At 40.0% G+C, this 17,926-nt stretch overlaps 1 protein-coding gene across 9 annotated transcripts in view; it reads left to right on the top strand.

The window, feature by feature from the left end:
• Nucleotides 1-17,926, top strand: part of SLC9A3 (solute carrier family 9 member A3) — a 215,276-nt gene that overhangs the window by 163,280 nt on the left and 34,070 nt on the right. For all 9 annotated transcript variants that reach the window (XM_039526818.1, XM_039526817.1, XM_039526815.1 and 6 more), the window contains one exon: nucleotides 12,326-12,628. In XM_039526818.1, the coding sequence (XP_039382752.1) occupies nucleotides 12,326-12,628 (303 nt within the window). The remainder of the gene's footprint in view (nucleotides 1-12,325; nucleotides 12,629-17,926) is intronic.

Genomic DNA, 17,926 nt, shown 5'->3' with positions numbered 1-17,926 from the left:
TTAAAACAGCCTTGCTGCTGATGCTATTACCACTAATAATGCATCGTTATTGCAGACCTTTTAACATTAATTAGAAAGGTTTGTAATAAAACCAAAGGCTTTTATTATCCTCTGGCACCACAAAGGAGCAGTAGCACATAATGCTATTTAGCTTTAGTTTTTTTATTCCAGGAGCTTCCTGAATACAATAAGCTTATATTAACTCTCTAATTGTTGCTTAAACACTATTGTTGAGGACAAATATTATATATTGAGCAAAAAGATTTGGCTACATTCCTAGCACCTTTGTTTTGGAACTTATAACTGGTTGCTAGTTTTTTCCCCTGTCCTGTAACCCATCCTCTGCCACCTTTCAAGGGGTTTCTAATGTGTGCTTCGCTTTCATTTCCAGATTCTTTCTTTATTTCTTGAACACCTCTGGTCTGCTCCATGATGGACAGATTCTGCTATACGCCAGCCTGGTCTATACTTAAAAGTTATATTGACCTAGATATATTGCTCAGGGCTGTGAAAAATGTTATGCCTATAGTGCCTTGATTAGGTCAACCTAACCTCTGGTGTAGCCGAGGTGAGGTTGATGGAAGAAGTCTTCCATCACCTCTAGCTACCATCTCTTTGAGAGGTGGGTTACTTACAGCAACAGAAAAACCCCTTCTACAAATGCAGGCAGCATCTACACTTCAGCACTATAGCAGCACAGCTGCATCACCGTTGCTGTGCTGGTGTAGCCTTGTTGTGTAGACATGCCTTTACTCTGGTGTATCGTTACTACAAGACAACTCATTCAGTGAAGAACTACTCACTGTAACAGTGACAGAATCTGTCCCAGACTGCTTAACCTCATTATAACCTTGAACATTCATAGGGGTAATGGTTGCCTGGTCACACAATCCATTGGCATTTGACTTGGGGGTAAAATGCACTCGTGGCCTTCAAGACCTATCAAATGGGGACCTTGACCTGCTGATCCTAAAATGTTTAGTCACATTTTTAATTGCTAATGTATTTTGTTAATTTGTCACCCACAGAGAACAGTGACCCAAATCTTCAATGTAATGAGCTCATTACAATGCTGTATGCATTTTAAATCATGATCAGAAGCGTGTGGCAAAGAATAAAGCCCTGTTAAGCTGGATAAAACCAAACTCTAACCAGCTCGTATAAACGAGTCTACTACAAAGGACTTCATATCTAACTGCCATAAACCCCATGAGTGCTAAGGTAGAGGTGCTCAAGATTTAACACTGATAGTATTACTGTTTATTGTAATTTATATTTTGGTAATATCCAACGACCAAAATCAAAATTAGGATCCCATTGTATTGGCTGCTGTAGAAAAACATAAGATGGCACAATTTCTGTCCCAATCTAAACTTTTCATTTTTTATTACTTTTTAGTAAGAGTGTAACCTATTGATTGGCGAAGGAGTTTAGTTGTTGCTTAAATACTATTGATTAGGATGAATCAGCAACATGATTTTTCTTCAAGGATATTGGCTGTAAGCATACAGGAAGGTCAAATTAGTTCTTAGAGGTGGGGAAGTAGCACCAAAAGATTGCATTGAATCTAAATGAAAAGGAATTTGAATTGAGAGGACTATAGAGTAAAATCTGTATGGATTCAGTTCATAAAAATTCATAAGATACAAGTTATAAGAATCCAAAGATACCAGGAGGATTATACTACCGGCCTCCTGATCAGGAAAAATGATACTGAGTGCGCAATGCTGAGAAAGATTAAAGAGGCAACTAAATCTAATAAAGTCGTAATAATGGGTAACTTCAACTACCCACATATAAACTGCTCGAATGTCTCCTGGGGACACAATTCATAGAAGCAGTTTCTCAAGACCTTAAATCTTTGCTTTTTTGAACCAGCTAATTCTAAGGCACACAAGAGGAGAAACTGTTCTTGACTTAGTCCTAAGAATACGGTGTATAAAATTGAAGGAGATATCCTATCACCGGAAGGTCATCTAATCCAACCCCCTGCCTTCACTAGCAGGACCAAGTACTGATTTTTTGCACCAGATCCCTAAGTGGCCCCCACAAGGATTGAACTCATAACTCTGGATTTAGTAGGCTAACGCTCAAACCACTGAGCTATCCCTCCCCACTTCAAAGCATCACTATAGTTGAGTGATAATAGTAACCACAACAGAATTAATTGGCCCTCCTGGGGGGAGGGACTGCACCCAACACTAGCACTGTGACATTAAGCTACAGAAGAAAGGATTTTTAAATAATGAAGGAGCTAGTCAGAAAGATCCTAAAGTCAAAAGTGCAGAAATTAAAATCCTGAGATCCGTAGGAATGTAAGACATGATGCTGAAGGAACCTTGTGGTCACTGATTCCAGTCCCCTGTTATGGCAGGCAACCCCATCATCCAGTCCCGTTCATAAACTTATCAAACATCATCTTAAAACTAGTTAGCTTGTTTGCCCTCACTGCTGCTATTGGAAGGCTGTTCCAGAACCTCACTCCTCTGATGGTTAGAACCTTCTAATTTCTAGCCTAAAATTTATTCCTGGCCATTTTATACCTATTTGTTCTTGTGCCAACGCTATCTGTTAGCTTAAATAGCTGTTCCCCTCCCTTTTGTTTACCCTCTTGCTATATTTATAGAAAGCAATTATATCTGCTCTAAGGACTGGTCTACACTGCAAAATTAGGTCAACATAAGCTGCCTTGCGTTGCCCTAGTTGTGCATGTGTCTCCCAGTGATGTAAGTGCCCTGTTACAGCAACACAGTAATACCACTTCCCCAGAGACACTGAGTCATAGTCTACATATTGAGGTCAGTGCAGCACGAGTGCTGATACTGAGTTACTTACGTCAACTCTAACAGTCCTCCAGCAGCTGTCCCACAATGCCCGACACTGATCGCTCTGGTCACAGTTATGAACTCCACTGCCCGGAGGTCATGGAGACTGGAAGCCCCTCCCCGAAAAGCCCCACAAATTTTTGAAAAGTTTTTCCCTGATTCTCCAGTTAAGTGAGCACACCTAGCTGCTCTCCATTGTTGTGTGTCGCTTCCCACACTGGTTACACACTCCAGCTTGGAGTAGACAGATATTGGATCTCCAGCTCTGTGGGGAGAAGAGGTTATGCAAACACAGCTATGGACCAGCTGTAGAAACAAGGTCATCTATGAGCTGATTGCATGGGGGATGCAGGAGAAGGGGTATGACAGGGACCAGCAGCAGTGTCATATGAAAGCGAAAGAACTGCATCAAGCATACCAGATGGGCAGGGAGGCCAACAGCTGATCCGGTGCTAAGCCACAGACTTACCACTGTTACAAAGAGCTACATGCCATACTTGGCAGAGACCCTGCTACCAACCCACAGATCACTGTCAATACCTCTGAGGATCCCAGGCCAAAGTATGACTAAATAGGAAAGTTCAGGAGGTTATTCCATCAAGCCAAACAGGTAATCATCAAAAACTGGAGATCCATCCCAACTGAAGTCAATAGAAGGGAGACAACACATTGCATGTAGGGTGGGAAATGAGAAGAGCCAAAAGGGATTTAGGAAAGCAAATAGCTCAGAAGATAAAAAACAAATAAGAAATTATTTAAGTATGTCAGAAGAAGGAAGCCTGTGAGAGAATCATTGGATCTGCTGGGCTACCAGGGAATAAAGGGAGCCATGAAGAATAACGTTACTGTAGAGAAGCTGCATCAATCTTCACCACAAAGAAAGTTGAGTAGGTACCTTTTTTCCCAAGTAATTAAAATAAGGCATGATCAGAGATGTCAGAAGAGTTAGTTCTGGAACAAACTGATAAACTAAATATTAGCTGATGCCTAGACCCAAATGATAAACATCTAAAACTTCTAAAGGAATTTAAGATTGAAGCTACGAAGGTGCTAACAAAATTACCAATTAAAAATGACTACTATATCAAAGGATTGGAGGGCAGCCAATACTATACCTATCGAAAACAGGTGCTAAGGGGTGATTCTGGGAATTACCCAGAAAGCCTTACTTCAGTACCAAGTAAACTATTTGAAATGCGGATAAAAAAGAGAGTGGGTACGATAGAGACAGACCAGCATGGCTTCTGTAAAGGAAAACCACATCTACTATAATTCTATGAGCATGTCAACAGAATAGTGGATAAAGAAGCGCTGGCTGATATAAATGTATATGGACTTTCAAAAATTCCATCATAAGAGGTTATTAGCCACGGGATGAGATGTAAAATACATTCATGGATTTGAAATTTTATGAAAAACAGAAATCTGTGTGGGAGTAAATGGGTAACTTTCAATCTGGCACAGGTGAATGGTGGGTTTCTCCAAATGGTTGATACTAGATTTATTGCTGTTTAGTAAATATTCATTAATAATTTGAACAAGAGGGTGAGCAGGAAAGTACAAAATTTGCAGATGACACACAATTATTTAGGTTAGTCAAGACTAGAGAAGACTGTAAGGAACTCCAAAGGGACCTAATAAAGCTGGGTGAATGGGCAGCATGCTGGCAGATGAAATTCAGTGTTGACAAATGAAAAGTTTGAAGAAATAATCTGAAATGCATATTGCTAAAATTAATCTTAGAGACTCAGGAAAAAGTACCCTATGTTGACGGCTCAATGAAAATATCTGGTCAGTGAACAGTGGCAGGTAAAAAAACCCAAAGACTTAGCGTGTAAAATGAACAGGATCAAAAATAATACTGAAAATAATAATGGCATTATATAAATCAGTGGTATAGCCTGAGTTGGAAAACTGTTAATTTTTGGTCACTGTCTCTCAAAGATTGTTAAGGAACTGAGAGGTCCAGAGTCTGACAACAAAAAAATATTAGCGGCATGGACAGATTATTGTCTCTCTTTAAGAGAATGAAAAGATTGGAACAGTTTAGAGAGGAGATGATTAAGAGGAGACGTGCTAGAGCTATATGGAACATTACAGAAAGGGTAAAGCAAATGCTCCTATTTACACTGTCATAGTACATTAGAAATGTATTAACAAATCTGATTTTAAAAAAAAGACCAAATGAAATTTGTGGAAGACACTGCCACAAAACAGCACGGAGGCCAAGAGCTAAGCAGGTTTCAAAGAAGGATTTCCGATTTATATGGCTCATAAGAACAGCCACAGATATATTAGATAAGATAATAAAATGAATATAAACCTCAATGCTTCAGGGCATAAGCTGGCTGCTAGCTGATATTTCGAAAGAAGGCTTGCTGTGGGCAGGATATTTCTTTATGGAGCTTCTATGCACCTCCTCTGAAGCATCTGCTATTGGACACTGTCACAGGCAAAGGGTCTGTTTCTCCCCTACCTTGTACCTTGTGGAGTAATGTACAACTGTGTAAAGAATTACTAATCCGAATGGTAGCATTTTGCACTCACTTTCCAAAACTGTGAATGATTACATGAGTTGCAAGGCAGTAGAGAATCAGGCCCATGATGTCCAATTAGATGGGCCTGATCCAGTATGGTAATTCCTGTGTTCCTGTGTAAAAATAAGGAAGTCAAAGCAGGACAGACAGACTAACTGCACACAGTCAGTGCATCTCTAGACTGATTGACAGAACAGCAGATACAACAAATAATTCAGATGAGTCACTCTCAGTTAGTAAGGGGTGAATCTCAAAGTGTTCATAAATTCGTTTTATGTTCATACGAACTTTATGTGAACTATTTAAAACTTGGGTCTGACTGGGCTAAAAATCTTGCAACCACCAACTTTCTTGTACAATTCCCAGCACTTTTGCTTTTGTCCAAAGGCGCATGAAAATAAATGCTATGTCATTTTTCATTTGGGTCCAGGTTTTGGTTTTAAGTTACCGGTAGTTCTTATTTTACCTGAACCAGTCTGTTTCTCTCTACTGCTAACAGAATATTTTCCATCGTGCCCTTGGTAGATGGTTGAAATTATCATTATTGATAAATATTTATATAGTGCCGAGAGGCGCCAGTTGGGAACGGGGCCCCATTGTGCTAGGTGCTGGACAGATGTAGAAAAAAGAGGACTTGTCTTGAAGGGCATACAATTTAAAGAATATGACATGCATCCTGAAGAGAGTGCGAGGGGGAAGAATTTCTTTCTGTCCATTTTTTTTAAAGATGCTATAAAGGGTGTGAAATGGCAATATTTTTACTTACAGTATGTATTTTGGCAGTGAGGAAACCTTGTTACGGTTATTTTTAGGAGAGGGAAAAAAAAGGAGAAACATCACTTTTGATTTTATACACAGAAAAATCTTACTTCTATCAATAAAACTTTCCAACTTGTATACAATGGATATAAGATAACAGTGTATGCATTGTTGAGCTATATTAGGGGATTTCATACAAGACTTCCTGATCAATTCCTTACCAGGAAAGTAAAAGATGCTATCTGAAGAAAAACTTAATCTCAGAGTATTTAGGGCTTGATCCTGCACCCAGTGAAATTAATGGAAGTTTTGCCAGTGGCTTCAGCCAGAATCAATAGATATAATTATAGAACCAAGTCATCCAAACTTTTTTGTTTAATGAGTGAAAACATTAGTCATTGGTATTCATTAAATACAGCTCTGTTAGATAAAGAGATTATTTATGAATGAAAACCTACATTGGGAAGGTTATCCTTAAAGAAACTTTTATTTGTACGTTAAGGAAGAATAATGATTGAAATGGGCAGGAGTTGCATATCAGCTCCTCTTTAGCTATTTTGTCATGTAACCTAGTCCTCTTAGATATCATTAAACCAAAGAACAGTGTTAACATTTTAAATTTTCATGTTAGTCAGTGAATGGAAAGAATCAAAAAATCTATTTCTTGAGTGATTTGCTGCAAAACCGTTGCAAACAATCTTAGAGAGCAGTGAACAGCTTGTTAAATTCCTTTACAAGTTTCCATCTGCATAATGCATTTTTAAAGTAGGCTTAAAAATAACTGGTCAAATTAGCCTTAAGAACTTCTTTCTCAAATTATTTTACTTTCCTTTATGAGCCTGGAGAAACTGGACCCACCTAGAACTTATCACTGTTGGATTTTTGTCAACTAATTTAAATTTCACAGTCCCTTTCCTCACCAAAGGAGGTGTAGGGAAAGCAATAACTACATTTACTTTGTTAGATGGTCAGTAGACTTTTCTTTCCAAAAGGCCCCTAGTCTGATGCTCAACTTCCATTGCCGTACAGTTTAAACACTAGCCGGTCAAACCCTGTTTAAGCTGACTTAGCCCATACTGGTTGAAAAGTGGATGTTTAACTAGTTCAGCAAATACCATTCCCAGGCAAATGTAGATAGGGCCTAAATTATCAATATTAAAATTCTAGGAAATCTTAAGAGTTCCATGTGTACTGTGGTGTCTACTGGGCTAGGGACCTGGCTACAATATTGTAGTTCTTGAGCCCCTTCCTCTGCACTCTTAAAATATGAGGTACATTTTTGTGCCCCAGACATAGTTCAGTGCCAAGCTTCACCATGTAAAGGGCACTACCATAGTGGAACTGGGGGCATTTTTACATTATGGGTGCTACAGTGGCACTGCTGCTTTGCTGCTGTAGCGCCATAGTCTAGAATACACAGTGATGGGGGGCGGGGGGTTTCCATTGATGTAGGTAGTTTACTTCCCTGAGCGGCGGCAGCTAGGTTGATGGAAGAATTCTTCTGTCGACCTAGCAGAATTACAGCAGGGACTAGGTTGGCTTAACTGGGGCACTCAGAGAGGTGGATTTTTTACACCCCTGAGTGCTGTATCTATGTCAACTTAATTTTAAAGTGTAGATCAGGCCTGGGTTCCCCAGTGTGGCAGAAGTTACGATGTAGAGGAGGCCTAAGAATGATCAGTGCTTTGAGAGGAGAAGAAAGAGAATCAAACCTGACACGGTTCTGCAATTGCTGAAAGACAGAGAACAGAAACAGATAAAGCTGTGAGGCACTGTAGCTTGCTAAAGTCAGGTTCCACAAATCGGTTTTCCACAAAATCATAGGTCACTGCTAGCATTTAAAGCGGTACTTCAAAACAATTTGTTTCATATATGATATTCTGCCACTGACTTTAAATCTAATTTCTTTTTCTAATTTCTTGCTAAGATTAAAGAGGTGCTATTCATTCTTCTCTAAAAATCATAAGGGTATACGTGCAAAGATGTGCATAGGATATTAGCTTTATTGTGAATCTCATGGCTAAAGATCCATGCAACATTTTGAATATTTGCTAACTAGTATTTACTATTTTTGTTTCTTTCATCAGACAGAGACCTTTCCAATTTGTACAGTATACTGAAAATGAGGACTTGTTTTAAGCAGTCTTTATACAACATTATCTGTACAGAAGATTGTAATTTGTGTTAATATTAAATTGTGAAGATACTATAAAAGTAACTGTTCATCAGTTTTGGGTGACTGAGGCCTGGTTTACCCTAACAAGTTTTGTTAGCATAGCTGTCAGCTAGGAGTGTGAAAAAATCCCACTCTTAACCAATTTAGTGATTCTGACAAAAGCCTTAGTGTAGACAGTAATATCCTTAAAAGTTTTTTTTTTGCTGGTATACTTTACTCTATTTGGGGAGATTGTATAAGCTATACAAGGCCAGAGTTAGTGTCCAGGAAAGTGACAGAACACAGAGGTTAACACTAAGCACAAGCTAACCTACAGAGATCTGTCGATCCATCACAATACTTGACTTTAACACAATTGTTGACCTACTGCTGAGTGACTATGCAGAGTTTGCTTTGTGCATGAACTGAGTGGTGTGTGAAGGGTTTCTGTGTACTAAAGATTTAGGCCTAGTCTATCCTAGGTTATAATCCAAGACACGATTATTATCAGACAAAACAAAACCGCATTCTAACACAATGTGACACTGCCCTGGGATAACATACATGCAACAACATAACCAGGTTGTGCTTCACAGCCTCTCGAAATGGAGCTGAACACGGTTGTGGTGTTTAGATGTGCTTGTAATGATTAGAACTGGGAGCACTGGCTGTTGGGAGTCTGAAAGGACAGGAAACAGGAAGGAGGGGGGAGGAGTTGAGGAGGCGGAGTGAGAGTTACAGAGGGTGCAGCAGCAGCTTGGTAAAGAGATTTCCACTGTAAAAATAAAGTCCTGTTGAAGCTTGTTAGTACCTTGCCTGCTTGATACAACAACGGTGTGGGTGGAGGACGGAGAAATAAGAGGAAGGAGGGAAGTGCCTCTGGCAGAAATCCCCCTCAACTCAGAGCAGCACCAACCCATTGCTTCTCCTTTGACCCAAATCTCACAATTCTCGGCTGCTGCAAAGGATTGTAGTACATGTGGATGGCAGGTCATTTTTTGGTTCAAGAATACAAAGGGATTGAGAACCTTCACAGCAGACCAGAGTATGGTGAAATAATGGTGTTAACACAATTCATAGAGACAGAAGTGCTGGGGATATTGGGATAAGCTGGCTGCTGTCATTTTTACCACCATGTTGTCCAACCTTCTCTGAAAAGTCTTGGACTGGCAAAAACACTAGTGGCCATGTACTGAAATCACCAAGCTAATTCAGATTTATACCCAGGAGTGTATAGATGAAAAAAATAACCTGCTCTGCTACCTAGTTATCCCCAGCCACCTGTTTACAGAATAGCTACAACAGGTGCATCATTAGAATAAGCAGAACTTTCACTATTAATTCTTTTCAGAGTTATTTGTCTGTGGGGAACTGCACCCCATCCTCCTTGGCACCTGCAGAACTGCTGTAATTCCATCCTACCTGTAGATTCAAATGCAAACTATTGTCCAGAATAGTTGGCTGGGAGTTCACCATTTAGGTGAGTGAAAGGCAGGACCTGCAGCTTACAAAAGCTAGTTGTCAGAGCATATGGATCGCTAATTCCGTTTAAGAGCTAGATTAGGTGAATAGCACCTGATTCAGTAAGTGTTCCCATTGGCTTCAGTGGACTACTTCTGGAGTAAGATGCTACTCACTGTGAGTAAAGCTGTCAGACTGGCCCTATGAAATGAGTGTATTCCCATTAATTCAAGTTGCAATAGATCCAGATGCATTGTTAGAGGGACATATTTCAGGATAGCGAGCTATTAAAATGGTATGACATTCCTTGATTAAACTTTAGAGGGTGATGTGAGGCATGAGGACAACTCTGTTTCTCTAATCATCTGAAACATGCAATAATTGTCCAGAAATGCATAGCCTGAAGTGTGGTGTTCTCGTGACATGGAATTTGCACACTTGGCCAGAGAAAAAATGCTGAGGCCTTATAGGTGTGTGTGAGTATGAACTCAGACATTGCAGCTAAGTTCCAGTTGTAACGTCTAAAACCATTGCATGACATTGGAATACTCATGGCATTTTCCTCTTGCGCATTGAGAAGCTCATAACGGTCTTGACTTGACTCTGTCAGTCTTATTCACACTGAATAGTATCTTTCTATGGAAGCAGTCTATGGGGTTTCTTGTGTAGTAAGGTGCTACTCTACATTAATAAGTTTGGTACAATCTGGCCCCTTGATGGTTTAGGATTAGATTCTCGCTTCGGCTGTATGCCAGTGCAGGAAAGTAAAGGGGAATAAGGCACTTCCCTTGCCTCTCCTTTTACACCTTTGCTTTGGATAGGCAGCCCTTAGTTCTGGACGCACAATAACAAGTGGCCTATGTGACCACTTACTTCCCACCCTCACAGATAAGGTGGAGGGGAAAGGGTGAATCTTTGACTCTACCCCTTACTGTGCCAGCCAGCACCGCTGAGGCAATGGGGAGGGGGTAATAATCTACTGCTGGCATAAGCCAGGTCTGGTATAGGCTAGCAGTTAACCACTATTTTAAGAGCCTGGAGGGAAATATGGCTCTGTGAGCCCAATTCTTTCACTGTTGTGCTCATGAGGCACTGCAGCAATGTGCCACCAGGATGCACCTTTAGAGAGGAATCCATGCTCATAGCAAAAACAGCGTGCAATTGGAGACAAACCTTTCCATGCGCAAAGCAAAGTTTCAGCTGATACAAAACATTCTGTTCATTGGGGGGAAACTATTCCTTAATTACATCTGTTAGAATTCTATAGAATAGTGAGGATTTAGCATGAAGTCCAGTGGCTACTTCACAATATCAGATTTTCAGATGTCTTCAAAATTCTTGTTCCATACTTTTAATTCTGGGCATTTCTCAGTCATGTCTCTGTCTGAAAACATAGCAAAAGGGAATCCTGACCCAAGTAAGTCTGGCTCAGCAAAATTCATTTTCAGGGATAAAGAATGTAATCCTTTCTCCTTAATGTGATAAATTGGTTGATAATTTACTGACTGGAGATGCAAGGAATGGAGGGAATGACCCCCCCAAAAAACCCCAACCTTTGAAAACCTGAATGCCATGGTTTGTAAACAGAACAATGGTTTTCAGGGACCTGAAACAATCCGTGAGGCAGTGCAGCCTTCATAACAAAGAGAAGATGTTAACTGGGAGGGACACTGGTTTTCTTTACTGGATTACTCAGGTTGTGGAAGGTACTTTCCATCTGTGGAATTAATGGCCCAGATGCTCCTCAAAACTGACTGTGTTTCAGAATGTTGATTGAACACAGTTTGCCTCCTTCTCCCGGTGTTATCACCTTAATCCAGTTTTAACCTGGTTTGGGGTCATTCACACAGCCAGAAGCAAAATATTAAAACTTGGTTGATTTCACAGGTCTCGTCTACCCTGGAAACTTTAGGGACCTCTGCCATTGTTACACTAGTCCTGGTGCATCTACACTGGTGCTAGCCATGGTGGGAGCACTGGTATAGACTGGCTGCTGTCATTGTTACAGTCATGTCACCAATCATTGTGTACCTCTGCTAGCTGATGGGGGAAGATTTTTCAATACATCTTAAAACATGGGGTCCTGATTGTTTGTTTTTGGACTAATTTTTAGCAAACTTAGGCCCAATTGTGTGCTAGTTGAGCAGAGTTATAGGCTGATACTAACATCACGAGAAACTCAGTGGTTTTGATTGAGTTTCAGATGAAAGTGAAATTCAGTCTTTCAGTGCAAAAGTATATATGAGCTCAGCTGTACTCAGCATGGGGGTTAGGATCATAAGTAGTCCTTGAATCAGGGGTGCACATCCACCGCTAAGCCAAACTGAAGCAAAGGTTCACATAAACTCCTGCAAAATTGAATTGCTGAGATTCCCTCAGCAGTACTTCATTGCCAAACCTCTCTAGTACCTCCCATTTATCTTGCTCTATCCTAGCTCAGAGAGCTGGTCTCATTCTCCTCTCCTCTCAGTTCCTTTCTTATCTAACGCTTTCTTATCTAAAACCAGCCATACTAACAACAGCTGTAATACCAATCAAATTATGTTTGCATTTTGATTCTTTCACATTTTTTTCTCTTTTTTTTGCAGTTTTCCACTTGTCCCACAAAGTCACCCGGGTGGTTCCAGAGAGCGCTCTGCTGATTGTCCTTGGCCTCTTTCTGGGCGGTATCGTGTGGGCTGCAGACCACATTGCCTCCTTCACCCTTACGCCAAATGTATTTTTCTTCTACCTGCTGCCACCCATTGTCTTAGATGCTGGATACTTCATGCCAAACAAATTGTTTTTTGGAAATCTTGGTACCATCCTTCTGTATGCTGTAATCGGGACTGTATGGAATGCTGCCACAACAGGCATGTCTCTCTATGGTGTCTACCTGAGTGGAATAATGGGTAAGCCTGATTCTCAAGAGTCATTGCTAATTAAAATGGGTACTGGTTGGTACATTAGTGGTGCATTACAGATAACTCTTTCCCACAGAAAAACACCAAGTATTAACTAGAGCTGGTTGGAACATTTTCAGGTAAATGAAACTTCAGAGTGGACAGAGCAGGGACTTGAACCTGGTTCTCTAACCTTGCAGGAGACACACACTACCCTACACACCTCACTGGACTGAAAAGCTTGGGTTTCAAGCCAAAACACCACACGTTTTGACACAATTCCATGTTAACAGAAATATTCCAAAAGAGGGGTTTTTTTGTTCCAGTGCAGAACGAATCTCAAAAGTTGCTGCGAAACAGAATTGTCCTCCAGTCAGCTCTAGTATGAATTAAGCAAGGACCCTCTAAGTGTATTTATATAATAGGTCATTGTTTCAACATTTAAAGCTAGAAACCACCATGCTAGAGTAAGATTGAAGACCTGTAATACCAAGTGGCATTTGCAAGGGGCATTCTGCCTATGTAGTACTGATGAATGCGTAATGTCTCTGGGGTGATATGAGAAGCATACATAGCAACAGCTGTTACATCTTTTTGGGGAGGTGTAGTAGTAGCACCATGTTTGGACCACTAGCAACTCAACACTAGCAAATCAGAAGACCACAAGGGGGAATGGAGTCATGGCTGCACTGCTGTTCAGATATGTCTCCTCCAGGGTGTGTAGCACATCTACCTGTACTATGACTTTCTAGTACCTATTACTCATGGAACTCAAGCTCCATGATTCCGGAAGCTTTGTGCTCAGGTGCAAAAAGAATAGTGCTAGTGGTTTCCTAATGCACCCACAGAGGAGCAAACAGAGGCAATCTGATCCAATACTGTTACTCCACTAAATATCTTCTAAAGTGAACTCTGATTCTAGAGAGGGAAAAATCTGCCATGAAGGAGCAGACCATGATTAAACATAAAGGGTCAGAAATAGCCTCAAAGGTTGCTCCCACCATCCATTACAGGTGAAATAACAGTAATTTTGGGGTTCCGATTTTTAAAGTAGTGCCTGGGATTTAGCTACTTATTTTCCATTACATTTAATGGAAAACATGTGGCTTCATTCCCTGCATTGCTTTGAAAATCCTACCTAGAGGTCTAACAGAGTAGGACCACAAATTATATAGCTAGATGTTTACATTTTTTTAAGTTTATAGGCACAATTGAGTGAATCAACAATTTTATACCTGCAAAATTTGAGAATTTTTTTTTTAAATTTGGCTCAGATATACTTTGCCTTACCATTTTTAATCAAATATGAAATCTGTATACCTTTCAAGGCTTTTAAAGTTGGTCAGGATCTGTTTTGTCTATTTTCTCTGTACTTTATTTAATCTAGTGTGTCTCTGGTGCTTATCACTATGGTGTCTGAATGCCAAAATTGATAGCTTTCTGCAGCAAGAAAGTCCTGTAAGAACAGGTTCATAGTTTTGATTGTTTGTTTGGAAGAATGTACTTTTGCTCACCTCAGTGCCTTAACTTTGTAAAGCAGAGATAAGCAGAGGGCAAATGAACACAAGAAAACTTCCATTGTCTGTATGCTGATCTGGCAACCTCTGAGAAAAAGATGTTCCTTGCAAAGGAGAGCTGGAAGGAAGGAATTTGTTGTCTCTAAGGATCTGATTCCATGTATTTATTGAAAACTTGGATTAGCACTCCGACAGGTTTACACTGGCTTCTGAGGTTACAGTAAAGCTAGGCAGCCATGTTGCTAGGATTTGTCAGCCTGAAACCATTTCTCACTTGCCTAGTATTGTTCTGGGTGTTTGTGCTAAGGTTTAATGCTGTTGCTTAAAAAAAGGCATTATTGTGGAGTTAAATGGATGAGATTGCCTTACCTTGTTTTGCAGTAGTCCTACACTCCCATGTAAACAAAATTGGTTTATTTTTGTACCTGAAGATAGCTGTGGGGGTGGCTGTAACATACTGGCTAGCACGTGAGATACCTTATACCTGTACTGGATAGAATGTGGTTTGATCCAGCCCTATAATTATTTGTGATAGGATTCCCCTTTAGTGGCTGGAGGCCTACACATAGGATATATATCAAGCAGTGTTGTCAGACCTCTGGCCCATAGGTCAGGTCTGGCCCACTTAATGTATTTATGTGTCTTGTGTGGCCTACGTTCACATGCTAAAGAATCATAGCTTATTTTTCTCTTTTTCCAAGAATAGAAAGCTTCTAAACCCTCGTGACTGTGCTTGATTCCAATGTGAACAGAGCATCACTCAGGCAGCGTTGTCTTTCTGAGTTTGAAACAATGACTCAAGAGCTGTGAACTACCCTGTTGCCCTCCATTACCCTCAATGAGGTGTAACTGTCTATAAAGCGTAATGATGATACTTTAAATGTCATAATTAATTTTTAATTGATGCTCATTGTAGGTACTGGGATGGTGAAGGGGTTGGGATTTAAGTCCACACCAAGATGGGAATGGGGAGGTCCTGCAGGGAAGGAAATGCAGAGGGAAGAACAGAAGCGGCACCCAAAGATAGGAGAGAGAGAGAGAGAGAGAGAGAAAAAAAAAAGCAGAAGGGTGGGAAACGAAGTAAAAAAAAAGACTACAACCATTTCTGCCCTACTTATCAGAATATTTTCCCAGTGAGTGATGCTGAATGGGACAATAAGATGACTAAATAAAAAATACGATTGATAACTAGAACAAGTAATTTTTTACAAATCATTAAACATTTTGAAACGTCAAAATTATTTCCATTTTGCAGGGCTTGTAACAGACCAGTTAAATAAAAAGAGTCCTGACATTTTTAATAAAAAATTTGTTTTGAAAATGTTATAAACATGACTTTGTTAATGAAAAATTTGGATAAATGTTCTGCAAATACAATTAAAAATATGGAAAATGTTGGGAAAAAGGAAACACTTAAGACAAAAGTTTGTTTTAAATAAAAGGCCATTTTCGGCACCTTTCCTCCCAACCCTCCCCCCGAAATGTGCTCAAAAATTTTAACTAGCTACAATAACTAAAATTGAGTTACAATATAAAGGCCATATTTTCCCCTTTATCTTTGTGCAAACTCTCATTGACAGCAATGGGAATTCCACTGTGGACTGAGAGTAGGTTGTATAGTAATAAATGTATTCCACAACCCTTAAATCACAGTTAAAAATGGGACTCAGCTCTTTCTGTTGAATAGGTTTGACAATCCTACAGCCTGCAACAGCATATGCATCACAGTCATCTGTAAACGGATGGGCCTGATTGCTTAAAACGTTTAAAATGAGACTGCACAAAGAACTAGATAATACACTGTATGCACCATATTTAGTTGACAGGATGATGTATTATGACCTATTAGATCCTTTATCAGTTCTAATCGCCATTATGGAAAAGGCCAGAGAAGCTTGTCCCTGATTCAAACTATGTCTCTCGCAAATAGAGATAAGTAGGACTTGAAAAACTTACATGATACCAGCTAACCAAAGGATTAAATCTAGTAGCCGCATGCTGATATATAAGAAGGGAGAGAAGTCTGGGTACAGTACCTACAGAGAAACCCAGCTCTCCCACTCCAGCTGCTGGGGGAGGAAGGGTACTGGGATTCTTCTTAGTTCTTGGAGCCAGTTTGAGGATTTTACCTTTCATGTCATCCTCTGGAGAGTAGGTGCCAGGGAGTATTGCGGGGTTGTTATTTTGTTTGTTTTTACTTCAAATTTTATTATTCAGGCAAACAAAGATGAAAGTTTAATATCACTGAATGTATGGATGTATATCCATTGAAGACATAGTTGTGATAAAAGCAACAAACAGATTATATGTTTCTTCCAACTCCATTGACAGGTGGAACTAGTAATTGATTAACTCTGATCTATTCCCCAATATGAGAGCAGCTCACCTAAACTGGATTACGTAGATTTCAATTTAAATGAGTGGAAACACCTGTTAAATATGATATTCAGTGTCCTTAGGATGTTACAATTTGCAGAAGAAAAGTATAGAATATGCAAGAAGATCAAAATAATAATAATAATGAAAAGGAAATGCTACTTTAAAAGTACATTTGGAAGAAACATAACTTAAATGTTAAACTAATGCTCACTGTCACCCTTCCACTTCACAAGGGAAAAAAGGAAAACCAATCCCAAGTCATGCTGACTGATTCCCCCCAATCATAAAACTAGCACTCACACTGTTGCTATTACTGGTGGAACTACACGGACAGTGAATTCCCAGTTAATGAATTCCAATTATGAAGTTTAGCAATGTAGACAAGGTCCTAGCTTCCAGGTGACGTCCAGAGTGACAATTGTTCTATAATTCTTTAGAGGCAGTGCATTGAATTAGAGGATATGGGTGGTAGGTTTGGTAGCCTAAGTAAAACTCAGGTTTAGCAATCCCACCTCCCTTGACACTATTTTGTAATAGTTATAGATGTACCCTAACCTTCCCATCAGTATTTGCTCACTAGCTTTTGGAAGTTCTTAAAGAATGTAGCAGCAATCATAATTGGTAACATATAAAACAGATAAGAGATGTAGGTGAGCCAATTCATTTTAAAGGCGTCTGTCTTACAGTGTCATGCTATCCATAGTTATTGCCATTGAGCTATCTCTTCCTTAAACACAGCAAGGAGGGTAAGAATGTTACGGAATCTTTATTTGGAGTCAGGTGCAGGGCCAGCTTCAGAATTTTCTGCCAGGCCTGAAAATATTTTGCCACTGACGCCACCCTGCTTCCCAATCACTCAAGCTCCCCTCCCCCCCAAAAAACCTGACTGTGACCTGCCCCCTCCCCTGCTCACCGCCACTCTGTATAAACATGAATTAAGATGACTGTCTCCATTTTATAAATAAATAGAGTAACTATGTGCTTCTGAAAACCAGGAATGTCTCTGTTCCTGTAATTCTTGTCAGCTTTGCAGAAAATGATATTATCCTGCTTGTTGGTGATGGTATGGAGAGATGGTCTCTATTCCTCTCCCATCTTATTTGCTGCTGCCAGATGGGGGTGGGTTGTGTCTGGTACTCTACCCAGCCTCCAATTTTGGGTCCTCCTCCTGGATGAATAGCTCCATGCATATTGTAGCAAACATTTGAAAGTAAGTTCCTCGTTCACTTACGTGCCAATCCCTAAGTACTCTGGACTTGAAAAGTTACCTCCACACATACTCACCAGAAGGAGAGACCGGATGAGCCTGGGGGAAGTGTGCCCACACTGCCATGCTGCAAACACACCAAGGCCACAGCTCTTCAATGTTCATTACCAAACTGTTATTCCCAAACAAATACATCAGTTCTGT

The sequence above is a fragment of the Mauremys reevesii genome, linkage group 2 (assembly GCF_016161935.1).
Source record: "Mauremys reevesii isolate NIE-2019 linkage group 2, ASM1616193v1, whole genome shotgun sequence".
NCBI classification, from domain to species: Eukaryota; Metazoa; Chordata; order Testudines; family Geoemydidae; genus Mauremys; species Mauremys reevesii.
The sequence above is the reverse complement of the archived record's forward strand: the minus strand, read 5'-3'. Positions and strand labels throughout refer to the sequence as shown.